At 30.0% G+C, this 23,000-nt stretch overlaps 1 protein-coding gene across 2 annotated transcripts in view; it reads left to right on the top strand.

The window, feature by feature from the left end:
* The window catches only part of LOC122532768 (PWWP domain-containing protein 2A-like), a 55,843-nt gene extending 33,287 nt beyond the window's left edge, over nt 1–22,556 (top strand). Inside the window, exons 2-7 of one of the 2 annotated variants that reach the window (XM_043661827.1) lie at nt 11,885–12,203; nt 16,392–16,629; nt 19,195–19,885; nt 20,348–20,861; nt 21,587–21,721; nt 21,975–22,556. In XM_043661827.1, the coding sequence (XP_043517762.1) occupies nt 11,885–12,203; nt 16,392–16,629; nt 19,195–19,885; nt 20,348–20,861; nt 21,587–21,721; nt 21,975–22,121 (2,044 nt within the window). In that variant the 3' untranslated portion in view covers nt 22,122–22,556. Of the gene's footprint in view, nt 1–11,884; nt 12,204–16,391; nt 16,633–19,194; nt 19,886–20,347; nt 20,862–21,586; nt 21,722–21,974 lie in introns of both variants that reach the window. The other variant, XM_043661828.1, reaches the window with a different exon arrangement.
* Nucleotides 22,557–23,000: the final 444 nt, after the last annotated feature.

The following is a 23,000-nucleotide window of genomic DNA, read 5'->3' as shown; positions in this document are numbered from 1 at the left end:
TTTTTTTATTTAGCTTTATCCGAAGAACGCGGCCCGCTTTCGGTTGTATATTTCAATAACACAAATCTGGCAGCTCACCGTGACAGATATTCCTGAATTACGTTTCACGTTTTACATTTCACGGGACTTTTCCTTACGCTTTTGTGATCGCTATTATAACCTCTTGTGCCACGCACGTCGATAACTTTTTTGTCCAAATTGCAACGTTTTCTCAGTTTTAAGTATACTTAAATGTAACTCAGGCAAAATAAATGATAAGTATATTCTTAATTAATTTCTGATCCAGTGATATTGTACCGATGAGTTCGAAAGAAGAAGAAAACGACGAATTATTGTATACGGCTCGGTCACTCGTTATAGTCCGCAATCAGTTGCCAGCGCAAGTGGTTAACCTCTTGCGCTGGTGGAATGACGTGCCACGCACGTCGAGAATTTTTTGTCCCAAAAATTGCAATATTTTCTCAGTTTAAATATATATTTAAGTATAATCCAAGCGAAACAAATAATATATTTATTACTTCTCAATAATTTCTATCCAGTGATATCGTACCGATAAGTTCAAAAGAAGAAGAAAGCGACAAATTATTGTATACGATTCGGTCACTCGTTATGGTCCGCGAGCTAGTTGCCAGCGCAAGTGGTTAACATTCGTGAACGTTTAGGGGAATGAAATAAATAATAATGTAGTCAGTGATTTCAGTCTCGAGATAACGAATGAAATTTAAAAAAGTTCTGAAATAGAACAATTTCTGTGAATGTAGACTTTTGAAAATATCACTTTTTCTTCTCGTGTTAGAGAAATCCGAATATTTCCCACATTAGAGAATATTTCCGAATATATATATATTCGGAAATATATGTATATAAATATATATATAAAAATATATATATATATATAAATTAACAACTTGAAAACAATATATATATATATATATATATATATATATATACACAAGAAACAACTGGCATAAAAATTTAATGCTGAAGATCACAGCAACATTTATACAATGATCTATATATTAAAACAAATTTATATATCTTATAATTTTATATTATAATATATGTTATAATATATTATAATATATATTAAAACAAATTTATATATCTTAAAATTTTAAATTTAAACTTAATCTATATATTGAAACAAACTTAAATTAAACTATATATATATATAGTTTAAGTTTGTTTCAATATATAGATTAAGTTTAAGTTTAAAATTTTAAAATATTAAGTTTGTTTTAATATATCTATATATTAAAACAAACTTAGTATATATATATATATATAGTTGTTTACATCTATGTTATTTGTTTATATATATATATATATATATATATATATATATATATATATATATATATAAATAAAAAACAACTAGCATAAAATTTCGAATTTCTCCAATATGAGAGGAATCCGAATATTTCTCACATTGGAGAAATCCGAATATTGCATTCGCTAAAGTAATTCTCCAAATACTTAAACGTTAGCGTCCAAATACTTAAGCGTCTTATTTATTGAAATATTCCTTGAAAGGTAATAGACAAAGATTAAAGAAAATTTCCGTGCATTAATCCCGCTGGCGGCGGCGGTTGTTCTTGGTTGAGATGTACCTACCTGTGTCATCCGCCGGCTGAAACTCATTACTCATTTCGACTAGTACGTCTCTAATTGCTACTACCTTAATTACTCACGGAGTCGTGAAATGTTGGAAGTCCTGGGAAACGGGGACGTCACAGTCATAAGATGTTCACGCGTGTGTATAAACAATAAACGAATGGCGCGGAGCTCGTTTGGCACGAGTGGAATGAAAAAAAAACTGTACGGAACGCCGGTCTCTTGTCCGTGAAAGGACGGATTTCCGAATCGAGGCCGGAAAGTGATTCGCCAGCGATTTTCAAATTCTCGTGAAAGTGAGAGAAGAAAATCTGGGAGTTGTAGTTGGTGAAAACGATGAGAGACTTTTCTTTCTTTTCACTTTTTATTGTTACATTTACAGTATACGTGTACACTTCTTTCCTTTTTTCTTCGTGCGTGCGTGGTACTTCGTATATTAAAAAAAGAAAAAAAATATGCAATATTCTTGATACTTTCACGGCGATAAAATCGCACAGTTATTCATAAAACTTTCGCAATGTAATTTCCAGCGAAAGTGTTGAAGAAAACTCCACTGACCAAAAAAAACGCTCATCTCTCGGTCTTCAAAATTAAAAACACCCAGAGCAGCCGAATATCTCCCGCGACAAAAGGAGAAAATAATAAACCTTTTGCCGAGGAAAAATAATCTCCGTGAGATAGCGTACACCAGCAATCTCAAAATGAACTGCGTGCACGCGCGCGCGCACATACCTTGTGCTTTACCTCCGCTCGAAAAACAAGACCCTCCAAAAAAAAAGAAAAAAAAAAGAAAAAGAAACCAAGAAAGAAAAGCAAAGGAGAGGGGAAAAATAACAGGAGAAGTAGCAGGAAAGAAAATGAAGAAATCGGGGAGAATGCTCGTTCCTCATTTTTCCTCCTCGTCCCGCGGCCTTTTCATCCTTCTCCACCCCTCTGCTACTACCGGGTGGTTTTCATCTGGAACGCTCATTTGCCAGCGTCCGCGAGTTTTTCGACAGTCTCCCGATATCGAAAAGCCGGAAAATATTAATGGATACACCATCGGGCTGTCGCTCATTGTTCGCCTCTCTCGAATCAATACTTGCTCTGGCTGCGTTCTGTGTTGTTTCTCCGTGGTCTCACGAAACAGCCGGGGCCACCTACCTAGCCGATGGCTGGCTGGTGGTTGCTATACCTTCCGGGGAACTGTTGCCCAATAATCTTTCGACCAGGCCTCTGACCCTGGCTTTCCGTGGCCATCGCGCAGATGGTTCTCGACGTTATGAAACCGCGGTCGGCTAGAGTCTTTACACCGTTTTTACTCCTTCGGACCGAGCCTGACCTGCGCTAGCTCCTCTCTCTTGCTATCGCGATCCTGGAAAACTCGTCTCGGGGGGATTAGGTCGACCGGTGGCAGTCGTTTCATTCGGCGAATGGATAGACGGATCGATGGTTTCGAATCGACGTGTAACTTTATGAGGAAAATTGCTGAAATATCGAAATTTACGAAAAATTGCCTCCTGTTTCTTTTTATTTGCTGTGGTGATAGAATATAACGGAATATCGGAGGATTTTTTTTTTTATTATTAGTGATGGATGAAGACAATGGCAGGATACTAGAGGAATTCATTCCATCGTCGAGTCGGGATTTTCAACGATGGAACGAACGTTGACGATGTCGGATTATTAAGTTTTTGCGGGATTGAGTTTTGAAGTCTTTTTGAAACTCACGTTGTACCCATAAGCTCTCGCGCTGGAATGACGTCGAGAATTTTTTGTCCCGAGATTGCAATATTTTCTCAGTTTTCAGTGGTATATTTAAGTATATTAACCCAGGCAAAGCAAATAATAAATTTATTACTTCTCAATAATTTCTATCCAGCGATTTCGTATCGACGAGTTCAAAAAGAAAGCGACGAATTATTGTATACGGTTTAGTCACTCGTTATGGTCCGCGTGGTTAACCGCGAGGCTACGCTCGTCGAGAATCTTTTGTCCCAAAATTGCAATATTTTCTCAATTTTAAGTACATTTAAGTAATAACACAGGCAAAATAAATGATAAGTATATTCTTAATTAATTTCTGATCCAGTGATATCGTAACGACGAGTTCAAAAATAAAAGAAAGCGGCGAATTATTGTGTACGGTTTTGGTCACTCGTTATGGTTCGCAATCAGTTGCCAGCGCAAGTAGTTAAGATTGATGGACGAAGTGATCTGGTAAATGAAATGAAATTAGCGTTTATTAGTCAATTAGGTTGCTGGCTTTTATGCAAATTCACGTTTTTGAGATAGATAGATAGATCTTTATTGTTTTCCTATTGGATTTACAAAGGTTCTCATTCTCCATACATACTGTTTCTACACACCTTCTACTTAAACATAATTGCTAATAATTAAACAATGGATATAATATTAATCTTCCAATACTAATTTTTCAACTTACTTCTGGCAATAATTTAATTATGAAAAATACTTAACTACGCTACTTATCACATAATAATTTTGCTCATTATACAATAGAATAGAATAAACTAAACAAAAGCAAAGGAAAAGACAAACCATATAAAACAACACTCGATATATTCCACGTTTTTGAGAATATAGCAAAAAGAATCGTTTTTACGTGAAAAATATCGCAGGAAGCACTGACGTTTTTATATATTTTTTCACGTTACACTCTCACACTGTAACATTAACGCACAATGCATAAATGCATAAAAATCCGCTGTTAACTTTGGCTATCTTTGTGCGATATTATGTACAGAATGTTAAAAAAAGTCATTTAAAAAAAGAAGGTGGAATTTTAAAAACCTTCAGACCCTGTATCTAGAAAAATAAAAAGAATATAGATTACTCAATTGTAACTTTGCATCTTGTATTTTTTTGTGTTTAGTTCAATTTCCATTATTTAATTAATTTAACAAACAATACAATTATATCATGTTGTAAAATTCGATAGAATACTGTAGCAAGCTGGATTTTCGAATTCCACAATAACGAGTCAGATTCTATTAATCGTGAAATTGTTCGAACCTCGTGACGTCACGGTTGATAGAACAGATAACATCTTTAATGCATGAAATTACTCGATCGAAACGATTTGTGGAATTAAACAGCGTCGAGGGTACAAGAAATTTTTTTTTTAATCCGACGTAGTAGTAAAAGTTAATATGTAAATTACTCCTTGAGAAGAAAAACAGGAACAAGAAAAGACACACGAGCGTCTTATATAATCAATTTTCCAGCTGTAATTCCAGCTGAACAAAGATCATCTTTCTTTCACTGCGATCTGTTAGCAAGAAATAGAACAGGAAGGGTGAACAAAGGGAACAAAAATTTCTCTATTTCGTTCCGACTAATTTTTCCCAGAGTTCGGTCAGTTTCAGTCACGAAACGGTAATCCAGGCACAATAGGCCGAGAGACTAAAAGACCGAGGAAGTATCGCTTAATTTCTAGGAAAACGTGATCTACGATTTTAATTTGTTTAACCGTTAAGTTTGGAATTGCCACGCAATTGGTAATAATATAAATTTAAAAAACACGCGTTACTATCAACTTCATTATTGATCTATTTATTTATTTCTCCATTGCATTTACGATATCAATTGCAATGTCGCTTTAGTATCAAGAAAGAAATCCGAAATCTTTTTAATTAAAAAACGTAAAAACAGAGAAACGAGAAATTGTAGCATTCACAAGTCCAACATGTCAAGTTACGAAACGTTCCGTGAAACAGCATCTCGAAAAATTCGTAACGGGCGTGAAATATCCGACGATTCCGGTTCGTCATTTACCACGTCGCTTAAGATTCCATTTTAGCCTCGTTTTATTTATTTTCTAGCGGGTCTCTCTCCGCGAAGCTTAGCGAGAGAGCCCACGGTCACGAAATCGCAATCGAGGCGCACAATGACTTCACTGTGCCCCGCGGTGTGTTGGTTAGCTGCTTACGTGTTTCATCGCGCTGGCGATGTAGTCTCTCGGAAGGCTATTATGATAATAGTACTTTCATTACGAAAGGTCTTCATTATCTTACCGCGATTCGATCTGCCCGGATCAATATCATTTCCCTCTTACATTTCATTAAACGCGTGTACCGCGCACTCGCGATTTCAACAGTCTCCCCCCCCCCCCCCCCAATCTCTCCTTCGCCGTAATTTCACTGTAATTTTCACGAGAATTTTTTAATTCTAATTTTTTTTTCATACCCAAAGTATACACGCGAATGTATGTAATTGCGATATTTAAATCACTTTTAATCTCTCGATTCGACGACGGTCTGTCGTTTTGCGGTCATTATGTTCTTGGCTCTGTATTACATGCTTGATTTTATCTGATATTTTATGAGCCTTCGGGGTATCCAATATTAAGGGCTTTCAATTTTTTTGTTTTGTTTCTGAATTTGAAATAGAGAAATGTAATTATTTATAATTATTATATATAATAGATAATATTATTTAATATATAATGATTTATAATTCTTATAATATTAAATTAGAAATGTAAAATGTAATATGATATAATATTATTTATATTTTTATATAATTATATTTAAATATAGAAATATAAATTTAGAAATATAAATAATGTTTATTTAATAACAATAACGATATTATATTAATAAATGTAAATAAATAAAATTTTATAATAAATATTTATAATAAATATAAATAAATAAAATTTTATAATAAGTATTTATAATAAATATAAATAAATAAAATTTTATAATAAGTATTTATAATAAATATAAATAAATAAAATTTTATAATAAATATTAAATAATAAATATTAAATATTAAAATTATAGTAATAATTTAAAATTAATAAAATTATTTATAATTAAAGTAATGAGAATGAAATTTTTTAAAAAATTATAAGCAAAATATAATTTGTATTTTTTGTACCAGGATTAATTAATTTATTTTAATAATTTAATTATCTCGAAAATAAATGATCTAAATATATATAAATATATTATTATTTTTGTTGAATAAAATAAATATATATTTAGAAATTAAATGTTTGTCGTATTTATTAATAGACAGCAAATAATTAAACAAGACAAATAACATAAATTAACGAATAAATTTTTTAAACAACACAATTAACCCTTTTGGACAACACAATCGACTCTTTTAGACAACTTTCTCTTAACGCTTTCTCACGACTTTCATCGATTCCATTTTGCAATTCGCATGAGTCTATTTTCAAAAAGAAAAGCGTTCCACGCTTCTCGCGTCACATTCATATTTTCTCGTATTTCTATGATCAGCAGACAGGCCACCTGTTATAATTAAACATAACTAAAAACATAACTACAGATCGTAATAACCGATATTACACTCGTATTAGTATGTATAGAGAATAATATATACATATATACCGTGTAATATGTATACAGAGAATAAATATGAATTGCGAAGTGTAATAGAATGTTAATAATATGAGCATTATTCGTGAATTTATTTTATTAAGAATTTTCGAAGATTGTGTTTAATCTTGTCATTGATCGATCGCTACGTGAAAATACCCGCCTTGCTTGCAGAACGGAATATTGAATCTTTCTGAAACGTATGTCAATATTTTGAATTTTACAATATTATTTAAAATATTCAAGTTGTCCAAAATTCCTTTATCGATGTTGTTTTGTCTACAGAAAGGAATATTTAATGTTTATAAAACGTTGTACTGCAATGAAAGCGTATTTCGTATTTTACAATGTTATCTAGTTTATTCAAGTTATGTAAAATTTTTTTATTGATGCTCCAGCGGAATAGTTTATTTTTATAAAACGTTATATCACAAAATATAAAATACGGTGAAAGTAGCATGTTTTGAATTTTATAATATTATCCAGTCTATTCAAGTTTTTACACGGGATATTGTTCATAAAACATTATACTGCAACAAAAATACAATAAAAAATGTATTATCTGATTATTCGTGTTATTTAAAATATTTTTCTTAATGGTATTCGTCTTATTTTAATTATTCTGACATACTAAGAGTAAGAGTAAACTATCGAGTAAATTATCGAGTTTGTCAGCGTGCTCAATTGAAGAAAGAACTTTTCATCTAAATACCGTTTAATTTCAAACAGTCGTACAGTAGAGGAATTGAAGGTTTGCGTGAAAATATGTTTCAACAGGGTTGCAACAGTTGCTCGTTCGCAGCTGTGTTCTTCTTGTTTCATCACGCACTGACGAATATCTTAATGATTCACATTCCGTCGAGAGAGAGAGAGAGAGAGAAAAAGAGAGAGAATAAGACACTACTGTGACTTCTGAGGGAAACGTTGTAAAGAGAAGTTGGAACATACTGTTAAAATTAAATTAATGCTGCTTGAAATTACTACTGCTACGCAGTAGTGTCGTAAGGCATCTTGGATGTATATAATAAAGCTTCAGTATATTTTCGTGCCTCCATTAATCGTTGTTATGTTCTTTCTTCTTCCGTCGGTTCATTAGGATATTCAGAAATGGCAGACTTGTTCAGGCACTGGAATTACAATGGAGGAATTTGTGGTGTATTTGAGCGGATCAATACGTGAAACAGCTGTCCAACAAATGAAACGTTAATTCTATTTAGAAATAATTAACAGCAGGATAAGCCTTTTTTTTTCATTTGTTTCTTTTATTACTTTGAATCGGCGATGTAATATCGTAAAAGTAACATATTTTCAAAATGTAATATTTGTAAATATTTATATTCAAAGTATATAATATATGTTAATATATTAACATATATTAATCTATAATATGATATTAAATTGTATTATATAATAATATAAGAATACATATAATATTATAATAAATGTAATATATGTTAATATAACATATATTAATGTATAATATAATATTATATTGTATTATATAGTAATATAAGAATACATATAATATTATAATAAATGTAATATATGTTAATATAACATATATTAATGTAATATTATATTGTATTATATAGTAATATAAAAATACATATAATATTAATGTATAATATAATGTTATATTGTATTATATAGTAATATAAGAATACATATTATAACAAATGTAACATATGTTAATATAATATATATTAATGTATAATATAATGTTATATTGTATTATATAGTAATATAAGAATACATATTATAATAAATGTAACATATGTTAATATAATATATATTAATGTATAATATAATGTTATATTGTATTATATAAAAATACATATAATATTATAATAAATGTAATATATGTTAATATAACATATATTAATGTATAATATAATATTATAATAAATGTAATATATGTTAATATAACATATATTAATGTATAATATAATATTATATTGTATTATATAGTAATATACAATATTTTTAAAATATATTATGTTATATTTTCAAAAATAAATCCTCCAAACTCTCAAATTTCTAATTTGCAGAAAACGCCTTCGTTCATTGATTGTAGTTTCACATATTTTTTGAATTTTGTTAAAATTCTGCTCTTAATGATATCCTCGTTAATCGTTGCTATTTTTGAATATTGTTACTTCTTGTACAGTTATTAAAGTAGATTATTACAGTCGGTTGTTCGTTTGTTTATGACATTAGAAGTATCAATCGAAATATGATCAAAATTAAAATAGTGCGAGAAACATAGATTGTCACATGTAATCACTGTTCCATTTTGATAAAGTCGAACATAAAGTACAATTCATAATAAATTGTTTTTAACAATAAATTGTGAAGGATGAGTTAAATAATTCCTGAATAGAATTAGACAGATTAGATAATTCATATGAACTATCTAATTAGAACTAATTAGAATAGATGAATTAGATAATTCGCGTAAATTGTGATGAATCAGGTAATTCCTGAATTTATTATGTCGCTTAGAACATTAAAATTAAAACGGTCGAAATTGATTGAAATTCCTTCTATCTTTCTAGAATTTTCAAAAACAGAATGTAGTCGTGAGTACGTATTTCATCTTTCAATTTCTCGACTAAATTTTGATTAAACAATCATCATCTTAAAAAAATTATCGGTTTATCAATCTGGCATAAACAACTCGACACATTAAACCGCGAAGTCCCCAAAGTATTTTTATCTTTCAATTTCTCGCACAATTTTTAATTAATTCTTTATTTGTAAGAAATTATCGGCCTGTGCTAGGTTTTATCAGTCTAGCATAAACAACACGATACATTAAACTGTGAAGCTCCGAAGGAAACAGTCTGTCAATGACCCAGATATCCAGCAATGTGGCGTTCGAATTCCCAGTCCACCGACTCGCCCAATCGATTCCTCTTCTTCCACCAGGTACTGAATCCTAGTAATAAAAGATTCAAGGAATAAAAGGAAATCGTAATCTTGGAAAAAGAAGTAGAACGTTAAGAATACAATTTCTAGCTATGCAGGTAATTTTGATTGTTTTGAGAATTCGACATTTTGCGATATTCATATGTTATTCACAACGAATGCCTAATGTATGTGACGTTAAATAAATATACATACACTGATTGACAGGCGACATGAAACTTCTTATGGAACTTGGTCTTTTCTTAATCAAATATTAAGAGAAAAGATATGTTTTAATATTAATTCTAATAATGATACAATAGAATTATTATTATTCTAACGAGTATTTTAATAATAATTCAATATTATTCTGATAATATATAATAATAATTCAATATCATTTTAATAATAATACAAAATATTGTTGTAATAATAGAGATGGTATAAAAGAATCAAAGTATTCGATTGCATCAAAATGGTAGCCAGAAAAATTGTTAATTTATTTCAATATTCAAAAATATTACATTATTGACAATAACAATAGAATTATTATTATTAATCATAATAATTGTTCTAACAATAAAATTATTATTATTCTAACGAGTATTTTAATAATAATTCAATAAGTGTTCTAACAATAGAATTATTATTATTTTAACGAGTATTTCAATAATAATTTAATTTTATTCTGATAATACATAATGACAATTTAATATCATTTTAATAATAATACAAAATATTGTTGTAATAATAGAAATGGTATAAAAGAATCAAAGTATTTGATTACATCAGAATGGTGGTCAGAAAAATTGTTAATTTATTTCAGTATTCAAAAATATTACATTATTGACAATAACAATAGAATTATTATTATTTTAACGAGTATTTTAATAATAATTCAACATTATTCTGATAATACATAATAATAATTTAATATCATTTTAGTAATAATACAAAATATTGTTGTAATAATAGAGATGGTATAAAAGAATCAAAGTATTTGATTGCATCAAAATGGTAGCCAGGAAAATTGTTAATTTATTTCAATATTCAAAAATATTATATTTTCTTGGCTATTAAGTTATTTAACTTTTTTTCAATGTAATTAAATAGATTCTTTTTGTATTTTAAATTATCGGATAAATGAATAAATTATATCTACAACATATTTATTAGTTAGAAACAAAATTGATTCTTATACGAAATTATAATCTCTATGGTACTTTTTGGTAAAATCTTGTTATAGCAAGTACTTATTATGAAGAATATGTATGAGGTGCAATAATGAATGCACAGTGATTCACGTAACTTGCATACCTGAAATTATGCGTCTGATGAAAAATTGTTTAATACAAAGGGAAAAAAAATTTAAGGGCGTGTCAATTTTTTTATGCGTGTTGAGGGTTTTCGAAATTTCCAAGTTCGTTTTCATTTTTTTTTTTAAATTGGACCATGTACTTTTTTTAATCATAAATCGAAAGAATATGAATTTCTAAAGTAAAAAATTGTTTTTAAATCTAATGGTTAAGGAAATATTTTACAATAATTTCAATTTATTACACTCACTTATACTTAATTTTATTATACCGTTCTTGTCATGCTAATTAGTTTTATTTTACTTTTAAATAACTTTCTACTACCAATTGTCCAAAAGATACCACATGCAAGTTCTTCGTGAAATCGGTTCTCTGAATGTTCATTTTTGTTTCAAATACGTGCTCACGCCAGCACGTTACATATTTAATCCAGCTAATCTCCTAATTGTAGCATAATCCTTTAATGGCAGAGGGAACTGACGCGAATACCACTAGTATTTACCGTGATTGCGCGTGGTACCGTGTACGCACAAATTTCCAGCAATAATCATTTAACGCGTCTATACACCATACATATGCGTTATTCATAAAACAAGTATGCATGTAATCCCGCAACGTGTATAAATCTCTGCAATTACTCGATATTCAAATCGAATAACACTCGACCGATGATTAACAATCGTTCTTATTTTTCAGAGGCCTGCCGTGCGGCGTACAGCCCCCGGAACCTGTGCCGGACCCCGATGGCGACAAATTGGCGACGATCGCGGCCCGATTCAGCTATTTCCAAGAGAGAAAGAACACGCTGACCACCGCAAAAGTCGATCTACGTAGGAACATCAATCCGCCGGCCAGGTACAAGAACGCGAGGCCAACGGTCAGGCTGAGGCCACGTCAGGTCCTCTGCAGCAAGTGTAGATCGATCTGTAACGAGAACAGCGAGAACGTGGACGTCAGCAGAAAACGGAAGCACGATGAGATTCAGCAGGAACAGCAGCAGCCGCAGCAACAGCAGGTAATTCTTCTTTTCCTTCTCTCCTTTCCCTTTCGCTTTCTTTCTTCATGGAGGAACGACTGATGAGAATAGTTTCTAATTTTTTTATTTGTTAAGGACACGGATGAGTGATCGTTGTTCGTGTACCTTTGCTCGTGTCACTTGGTGCCGGAGGATCATCCATTGATTTCTTACTGAGAAATGACTCTGGCTTGAATTGATACTGTTACGTCTTTGTTACACAATAAGAAAAAGGAATTCTGTCTGAATGACTAAAGTTCGACGGACTCTGACTGACTGTTTGGACAAGTAGTTGCAGTTTTCATGAAGAAATATTCGAGAGAAACATTTACTTGGGTGAACTACTAAAAGATGATGAAAAATATTTTCAAATATTTTGAATATTTTTCGCAAAATGGTATACGCTATTAAGTTTGTCGCTAAAATTGTGTGTTCAGCAATTTCCGAGATATTTAACGAAAAACAAATTTCGCAGCCCCAACTTTTAGGATAGTTTACATCCCTTCAACTTGGCCGATTACCGAAAAGAATACGTGTCGAATATTTTTCTCATAACTACATTTAAGCCAAGAAACAGGAATTATTAGAATCAAAGGCGTAACGTTTATTTTTTTGCATTAAAATGTTTCTAGCGACATTTTTAAAATAATTATTATTGATGAGGGAAATTTATTGCGCTTACTCGTATTCGATTGTTCGTCAAACTCTCGTAATTAGGCATTGTTTTCTCAATCGATTTATCTACCATTGAGCATTACGAATGTATTATCTCTTGATCTTATAAATCAGAGCACCCATATTCCTGTACTTTGCTGGTTGCTATATGAGCCGTTTATTTTGAATGTGGCGCAAGTTACTTTGTTTTTAAATCGTCCAGAAAATGCTAACTTTGATTTCTTGAAAGTTGATGCTAACTTTCAAGAAGACTTGTATTTGCCGTCTCGAATACTTATATTTTTCTTGGTACATATAAATAATTTTAAAGGCGTCAACGAATCGTCATTTTTCGTTACTCTAAAGTTTTGTATCAACTTTCAAAATAAGTGACTTTTATTATTAATATTACTCTTTAACAAGGTCAGTATTAGAGTATTTGGTATGACAGTTTGGACTCATTATTTTAACATCCACACAACTGCTCTTGAAATAGCAACGTAGCTAGATTTTTGTATACGTCTTGTCGTGAAACATTTAGGAGAGCCTACGCTTTTTGCCTCTCATTTTGGCCTCACTTTGGGACATAGAAGAAAAATATATTCAATGTTTTATTTGTTCACAAAATATTCATAATAACTAACATATTGTCCCGATATCGTAAAAAATTAATATTCTCATACTAAAATATTTAAATATATTTTAATATTTTATATATACATATATAATGATATTAAAATTAATTATTATATTTAAATATATCTTAATATTTTAATATATAATATTTATTTTAATATACAATATTTAAATATATCTTAATATTTTATATATTTTTATAATATTAATTTATATATATATTATAATATTAAAATATTTAAATGTATCTTAATATTTTATATATTTTTATAATATTAATTTATATATATATATTATAATATTAAAATATTTAAATATATTTTAATATTTAATTTATATATATATAAGATTAATATTTCTGTCAAAAGTCTGTGACTCGTTGACTCTTTTTCTTTGTTATTTGAAATCATATCCTTTTTTTGAAAAATTCTTTTTATATTTTGCGATTAACATTCTGAATTGTATGTTACGGATTTTTTTTTTCATAAAATTTATGGAGCAACTTCGATCCATCACATCGTTTGGAAAAGTGTTCCTCTCTTCGCTCTCGACTATTTCGTCCAATATAACAAAGAAGACGCGAGTCGAATTTACAACTTCGTTCACGTCCACCCGAGTTCCCTAACAAACTTTATTGTTGTAACACCACGGCGGTAAAAACCGTCAAATATGACGGAGGTTGTGGAAACTTCTGGGGCGTCGGCGAGGGAACTCATAAGAGTGGAGGCGAGAGGAAGGAACAAATTGGGTTGTAGGAAACTTTGGTCGAATGAGCACGCCAGACAACTGTGAGGAAGAAAAGTCATGCGATTTTGAACTTGAAGCAGCTTAACGCGTTGTCTTCTAAAGAGGCGCGCTCGCACCGCGCGATAGCTGTTTGATTCTGGCGTGTAACTTCCTTCTCGAGTGCGTCTCGAACGCAAAGTGCTCTGATCGTACATTTAATGCTGACACGCTGACACTCGGTACATGTGTTTAGTCTTACGGCAGTTAAGTTTATTTCGCTGGCTCCGCGTCAGATAGTGAGAATTTTATCAAAGTGCACTCTCTGATTTAGTAATACTTGGGCGAATTATGTATGGAATTTTATTAGCGATTTTCAAATTTTTGTGACAAAGTTTGTGAGATACATTTTAATTATATCTTAACAGTATTTGTTTTATAATAATTTATATAATTTATAATAATTTTATGATAATTATATAATTTATAATAATTTTAATAATATAATTTTATAATAATTATATAATTTATAATAATTTTAATAATTATATAATTTATAATAATTTTAATAATTATATAATTTATAATAATTTTAATAATTATATAATTTTATAATAATTATATAATTTTTAATAATTTTATAATTTATAATAATTTTAATAATTATATAATTTTATAATAATTATATAATTTTTAATAATTTTATAATAATTATATAATTTTTAATAATTTTATAATAATTATATAATTTTTAATAATTTTATAATAATTATATAATTTTTAATAATTTTATAATAATTATATAATTTTTAATAATTTTATAATAATTATATAATTTTTAATAATTTTATAATAATTATATAATTTAGATGAATTTGAAATAGTTTGCTTTATATGGAATCGTGTAAAAATGATTGAAATGGTCATTTGAGTCGTGTATTGTAATGATTATTATATATTTTAATTTTAATTAATTTTATTTAATTTATGTACAGTGGATCAAAGTTGGTATACCATTTTTGGAAATATTTTTACGTAGGGCATATATTTATGTATCAATATCAAGTATTTATGTTTTTTTTAAACATTTATTATGTACTCTTTCAGAATTAGAACACTCAATGGTGTAAAAAAGTTATGAAAGAAAAATGAAAATCAAAAGGGTATATTTATAATATTTGGCATATTTTTATTTGGCAATTTTATTTATAATATTTTGGTATATTTTTACAATATTTTGGCATATTTTTATTTGGTAATTTTATTATAAAATACCATATATTATTTTATTTACTAAAGATACAAAAGAAATATTTATTATACTATATTTTTGAACGTATATTCGACAGTAATTTCATAAGTCTCTTTTGAAATATCTGGAGAAATATTTGATCATTCTTCTAATAATATTTTCTTTCTAAATCATTTCTGTTGATTGTTGCTCTTTCCCAATTTTTATGTCTAACAATGCCAAATATTCAATTAAATTTATGTCTATGATTGTGATGATGTAAGAAATTATATTGTGAATCATCTATCCTCTTGTTTTTTTAACTATATGCGTGAAATCATTTTCGTGTCATATCTCGCAACACATCTGTGAATATCCCGAGTATTCATTGTTACATATTTATATATTGATAAATGTACGATTTCTTACTCCATTGTCTTCTAACTCATAAGAAAAAAATCCACCACTTTTTTTATTGTTAGTCGAAAATTCTCAGAGTCCAATCGAAAGAGCTGGTGCAACAAGGAAGCAACTTTAATTATTTTTTTTTTTTAATAAATTTACCAAGAAACAATTTAATATCAGCTATGTAAATTTCAGATTAAAATCACATTTTTTAAATGGAGTAAATGTATAAAAGAATGGAGCTGCTTCTTTTTCGTTGAAAATTTTTTAATTCGATTACCAAAAATTTGTTCTCATCGAAAAATAGTATAATTTTAAGAAAAGTGGATATATCGATGGTTTTTTTGACTCACTGTGTATTCAGTCTTGACTTTTATTTTATATTAAATCTATTTTCTATTTTCTATTTATTATATTAAATCTATTTTATATTAAACGATCCTTGTAGTAAATATCTGTTGCAAAACCAGAATACGAGGACGTTTGACTTATTGATAGAAAATGTATGATTTTTTTTTTTTTTTTTTTGATCCGATTAGGTCACGGGTCATGGTGCCACTCGAAGGAGCGATCGACGTTGCGGCCAGCAGCCGCAAAAAACCTCGAGAATACTGTTCTCCGAATGTCAGTCGGAGAACATTACGATGTCATCTCATCAAACAGCCAAGTCTTCGTCGTCCACAGCACTCAGTCCCGACTCGTCGAAGCTTGGGCCGTCTCTCATCCCAAAAATCTCAAGACTTCAACCGAATGAAATCAACAATGCCATGCAAACGACTGGTAAATATTTTTCATTAAAAATAAAACCTGTTTTTTTATTTTTCCGTCTTAATCCTTGGGACAATAAAAAAAAAAAAAAAAAGAATTGATAAAAAATCTATTTTCTTTGGGTTCCAATATGATTTTTTTGATTGTGTGTTTGCAAGATGGATATTTCAGAAATGGTTTCCTAAATTTCTATAGTTTTCGGTAAAGATGATATAATATGCAGGTTAATAAAAGGTATTAATCCTACCTTTTGTCGAAAAATCATTTGTTTAGGATTTAGATTTAATTTTGTAAAGCCTATTGTGTGAAACATAAGGACAAGAATATTCCTTATATTGTTGCATGATTGTCACAAAAAATTGAAGTTAAAAGATTTCCTAAATCAGTAGTTTTTCGACACAAATAGATTAATAATAAATTTTTCGATTAGATTAATCGATTAATGCATTCAGAATTGTACAGTTCCATTTAAGAAAATGAAATTGATCTCGAAATTTCCTGCTTGATTTCATCCACAAAAAAGTAATTTGCACAACATGTAACGCGCCGCTTCATGCCAAACAACTTTTATAAAAATATGTTCTTGATAAATCCAATATATTTCGATAAAAAAAGCACTCTGTACAGAGATAAAAATGATAAGAACGATTGCAATAAAGAATAAAATAATGCATTAATTTATATAACACGGACTAACATAACGAGCGATAGACATACTTGCCAGCAATTTATGAAAAGTTGAAATAATTTTAAATTATGAAAGCAATACTGGTGGAATTCTACAATTTCTTTTACTATTATATTCTACTATTTTCTTACTTACAATTTCTACAATACTTTGTGGAATTCTAAAATTTCTTTTTCCACGCTCGCATAAAGATTTTGTTATTGATTTTTCGTTTCTGCGCGAAATGCTTCGTAACATGTAGTTTTAATCTTTTAGTAGAAGCTTATTCTCGAAGAAAGTGCTTAAAATAAAACTATCTCTGGCTTCGATAGTAGGATTATATAAGATCCACGCAGATAATAAACTTGTTTGTGAAATATATGCACAATTCCAATACATTGTTAATTACAATGAGACAAATGTGCAAGAATGATTGTTGGGACAAATAAAAAATTTGCCTGCTTCAAAAGTCAGATAAAATATTTTATTATTGTTAACAGCTGAACGATTAAATGAAAAATTTAGATATTTCTAATAAACTTCAAATATAATTAATTAATTATATTATTTTAATCATGATTAGTTACGTTCGGTACACGTAATATGATATATATTCATTATGATGCATATTCATACATGTGATATATATATATAACTATTGACGTAGAATTGCTTTTTTAGTAGGCTCTCATTAGTTATGCCTAGCATGAGATTACGTTTTTTCGCGTCTACGAGAAGTCTGAATATGCATATTTAAAATAGTTTAAATTTACTATCATGATGGGTGGTATGATTTGGAAAAATGTAGAATTATCTGTAGAAGAAGTATAACAAATGAAGAAACTACAATTTGCAAAACTATATAGATAATATGATATTTTATATGATTTTCCTTTAATATATAATATATATAAATATGATAAAAATATAAATATATAACTATCAACATGATAAAAACATAAATATTATAAAATTTTTTTATTTCTAACGTTTACAAAACTTCATTTGCAATTCATTTCCTACCGAAATATAATAGAGCCATATCCGAATACTTTAGTCCTATAATTTTTTGGAATTTTTTGTTATAGAATATTGCAATAGAATATTTTTAATAATAATATTTTTCGTAACAGAATATTTAGTTGTAGATTTGTTGTAGTAAATGTATTTTATATGTATTATTATTTTGGATGTGTTTTTCATATTTGTGGAAAAAATTTGCTAAAATATGAGATACTATAATAATAATGGAGGAATATTATTTATTTTAATGGGAAAATGGAACAGCAAAAAAATTTAAACTCGATGGTTTCAAAAAAACAAAAAGAATGTAACTTTGTATGTATTCTTAAATATTGAAACAAACTGATAATTTTCTTGCTTTCTATTTGGAAATTACATGGAGTATAATATTAGAAGAATTATCTGGAAAATTCCATTAACCGAATGTTTTGTTCTTTTATTAGTATCTACCCTATTTTTTACTACAAACTAAGAATAACTATAAATACCCCAAGCTGAGAACAATTTGAAAAAAAGCAGTGAAAGGAATATATTAAATAGCAAAACAACTTGATAATTTTTAAAATTTTAATTTGAATACAATTTAATATTAAAAAAGTTGTTCTAATATCTGAAAATTCTAATAATCGAACACTTTTGTCCTTGTGAACCTTGAGAGATTCTATTATACATATTTTCTGGTTTAAACGTGAGTTCTATAGATATTTTTTATTCCAAACAATTGAGAATAGTTTGAAAAAAAATTAATTAAATGAATTTTAAAATATTAGCCATATAAATTCTCATATTATCTCTTTTTTTTTTATTAAATATAAATTCTCATATTATCTCTTCTTTTCTTATTAAATATAAATTCTCATATTGTATCATGTTTTTTAACATTCTTGCAGAAAAGGTGAAGATTGATCCGTCGTATTGGAATAACCGAGCCGAGGTGGGCGACTCGTCGGCGAACGCGATGGAACCAACGGAGGAACGCATGGAATCAACGGATTGCGACAGCAATCCGTCAATGGCATATTGTGCCACGCCCAGAAGGCTTAGCAGCTCTTCCGTGGAGAGTGCGAAAATACCTGAGGAAGAGGAGAAGAAAACGCTCGCGGCCGCGGACTCGACAATGAGGCCAAGAACGGGCCGCGTACCGCGAAAGAAACGATCCGTCGGATCTATGGAAGATTTATGGGACGAAACTGTGTTCGAAGATCCGACGAGAACAGCCAGAACTACACCGGTGATTAAGATATCGTTCGGTGCTCAGGGTGAAGGGACTGTGTTGAAAATACCCGCCAAGATCCAAGATCCAGAGTACGAACAGGAGACCGACGATGCCGAGGATGCGCAGACTGAGGCGGAGAGGGACCCGCTGGAATTGCCAAAAAATTTTGATAACGATTACGATTATCGCGAGGACGGAGAGGAGGACGGACAGGAGCAGGTGGATCCTCAAAAGCAAGGTGTGAAGGATGCCAGTGCTAAGGCTGCGAAACGTGCATTGAAGAAGGCTAAGAAGGAGGCAAGGAGGAAAATGCTTGGTGGAGTTTCGCCTGCGAGATCTCCTTGCAATGGATCTCCGCGGTAAAATAAAATAGTTGTCTTAAGACATTGGTTATTGATAATATTGGCTGCGGATTTTTGTGCAGATTCACGTTCCTGAGAATATGATATAAAAAAAATAACTGTTCCACGTAGCAAATATTACGAGATAAGCACTATAGTTATGCATTTGTGTTGTATGTATCTATTATAATTTCGCAATTTTAAATTTCCTATAAATCCGCAGTTTAGTTATTAGCAATTCTATACAATGGTTATAAAATAAGGATGTTTGTATTTGCACATATTCTTATTTTCCAGTACTGTGTTTTTTTTCCAATCAAGTTCTTTATCTTTCACTTTCGTAGTTTTATATTTTTGTAGACATATAAAAATAAGATTTAAATTTAAATTTGGACGTATTAGTTGACATCAACAATAGTGCAATAAGTTCTAAATTTACGATACTGTTACAGTGTATAATACTAGTCATTTTTCTCATAGTTACAATCCAACTTACGATACATTGTCGTATCATCGTCGTAAGCATAAAGTGAAGCATAAAAAGAAGCACAAGGAGGACCGTAAACACAAGAGCCAGCAATCGCAGCATCAGCAGCCTTGCATGGAATCTGGAAGTACCGAAAATCAACAGAATTGGAACGTTCTTCCGGGTAGCGAGTCGTACACAGCCATAAAGGAGCAGTGCCTGAAGCAAAAACTATCCATATCTCTCAAGAGGTTGAATACAAACGCTTATGCTAGATGTGATTATCCTGTGAGTAACTCTTCATCGGGTTGCAAGACTCCTGGCGCGAGCAGTGATGAACTGAGTGAACAGGAACCTGAAGTTGACGCCGGTGAAACAGCTCCAGACTTTCCGCCGCAATCTCATCCTCTGATGATGCGTCTTGCTGCGACACCTGTCGAACATTGCCTGACTGCTAACGGTAGAAGAATGGACGTTGGTGACGTGGTATGGGGAAAGATTCATGGATTCCCTTGGTGGCCTGGAAAAGTATGCATTGTTAGATATTTATTTGTTGGATATTTTGGATATTCTTTCAGCTTGCATACTTGTAGCAATAGTTAAAAACAAAAAGAGAACAGTTATCTTTTGTTTTGAAGAAAATTCTGTTGGAACTATGATTCATTTAAGAAAATATCTGTTTTTGTGAAATTTTTATAAAACAGTGTTACTCTTAGGAGTTTCTCTAAAAAGTGAAAAAGTGTTTTCACAGATATTTTTGGATCTGTGTAATAAAAGTTTCATGGAAACAAATTATCTTAGAACGTTTATTAAAAAGAGTTCCACCAGATAAATAAACTATTTTATTTGACAATATAATACAGTATTGAATCATATAGTAATATAATAACAGACTCTTAATTTATGATGATAATCAAAATACAGATATTACGTTACTGACAACTCTAACAAACAAATTATTTGTTCTTGTTTTATTTTTATGTTGTACAAGTTTTATTCAATCTGAAACTAGAATTTTCCTTTATTTGTTCTCTATTTCAAAACTTATAGTATATTTTTAAAAAGTTCTACAGCTCATGAATTTTATTTATGAATTCAAATTTAAATTTCCATAAATTTAATATAATCATGAAAATGTACATAATGATATTGAAGTTGATATTATACTATGGCTTTAGTATAATATTTCCATTTGTTTATCATGTTTATTTAACTTAAATAAACATTATTTTAAAATGTGTTCATCTCTTCAGGTTCTTAGTATTACAGTTTCTTGTAAAGAAGATGGTACATCGTCTGGACCACAGGCCCACGTTGCTTGGTACGGTTCCTCGACAAGTTCCCTAATGTCGTGTGACCAGTTGAGTCCATTTTTAGAAACATTCAAGGTAAATATGTCTGATTTCACCGTTCACAATTTGAAGAAAGTGTTCATTTAATTTTAAAAGAAGAATTTCTTAATCTGAAGTCATTGCTTATTGTTTGATTTTAACTTCTATTATCTTATTGTTTGATTTTAACTTCTATATTTTATTGTTTGATTTTAACTTCTATATCTTATTGTTTGATTTTAACTTCTTTGTTGCAAAGTAGTAAATTAGCAGTGTAATGATTGCGAATGTCGATTGTTGTGTGTTTCAGACGCGATACAATAAAAAGAAAAGAGGCCCGTACAAGGAGGCGATACGGCAAGCACAGAACGAGGCTCGAAGTCAGATCACGCCTAACTCGACGAGTAGCGTGTTAAATGTGTGTAGTTCACCTCGCGAGGTCAACGTTCTCTCCTAAGGGAAGGTGCACGACGCTCGACACCATTCCTTCAACTGCCGGGTATCTGTCGGCGAATATTAATTCTAACGGCGGATCGAAATCGACGTGTAATATATAAAACAAATTTTTGTACATAATTGATCTTAGCATTAATGATAATAGAATTCTTGATCGATGTTTTAATTCAATTGAGCCGCGCTTGTTGTCGTTCGCGTTAAATATCATTAAACCAACGATGACACTAACACTGAATGAAGTTTACTGCCATCACTAGCGCGTTTTTTTATCCTCAGCTTTTTATCCTCAGTGAACATTTAGTGCGTAAAGGATATTTAGATAGGATATTTAATCTCTAGAGATGACATGTCAGCTCTCGAGGTATAATTTCATACTAAAAGAAAAAGAAAAAAAAAAGAAAAAAAATTAAAAAATATATGACTTCAATTAGGTACAGGTAATCACGCGTTCACATTAAAAACACAAGGGATGATTTAGCGATGCTCGTTTACTTAAATTCTTTCTATATGCATATATACATATATACAGGGTGTTTCAGTAAGAATTAGTACTTGTGATTATTTCCGCTGTTGTTTGGAAATATGAAAAAACTTTATTCGAAAGTATTGTTTAGTATAAAGAAGGCTATAATGTGGCAGTACTAATTGTTTTATAGAGTTTCGAAGATTTCGAAATCACCTTCATTCCTCATCACCTCTATCGAAATTTACATACACATATTATATAATATATATATATTGTATAATATATATATATATACATATATACACAAACGATTTGTATTAACGATTTCATTGTGATTATTGTGTCGAAACAAGTGTACTATATTATCTAGTGTGGGCGGTGAATCTTCAACGTAGTTCGCAGGCGCTTCTGAAA

This window comes from Frieseomelitta varia, unplaced genomic scaffold (genome assembly GCF_011392965.1).
Source record: "Frieseomelitta varia isolate USP_RPSP 00005682 unplaced genomic scaffold, Fvar_1.2 scaffold_470, whole genome shotgun sequence".
Taxonomy (NCBI): Eukaryota; Metazoa; Arthropoda; class Insecta; order Hymenoptera; family Apidae; genus Frieseomelitta; species Frieseomelitta varia.
This window is presented reverse-complemented; position numbering and strand designations above follow the sequence as displayed.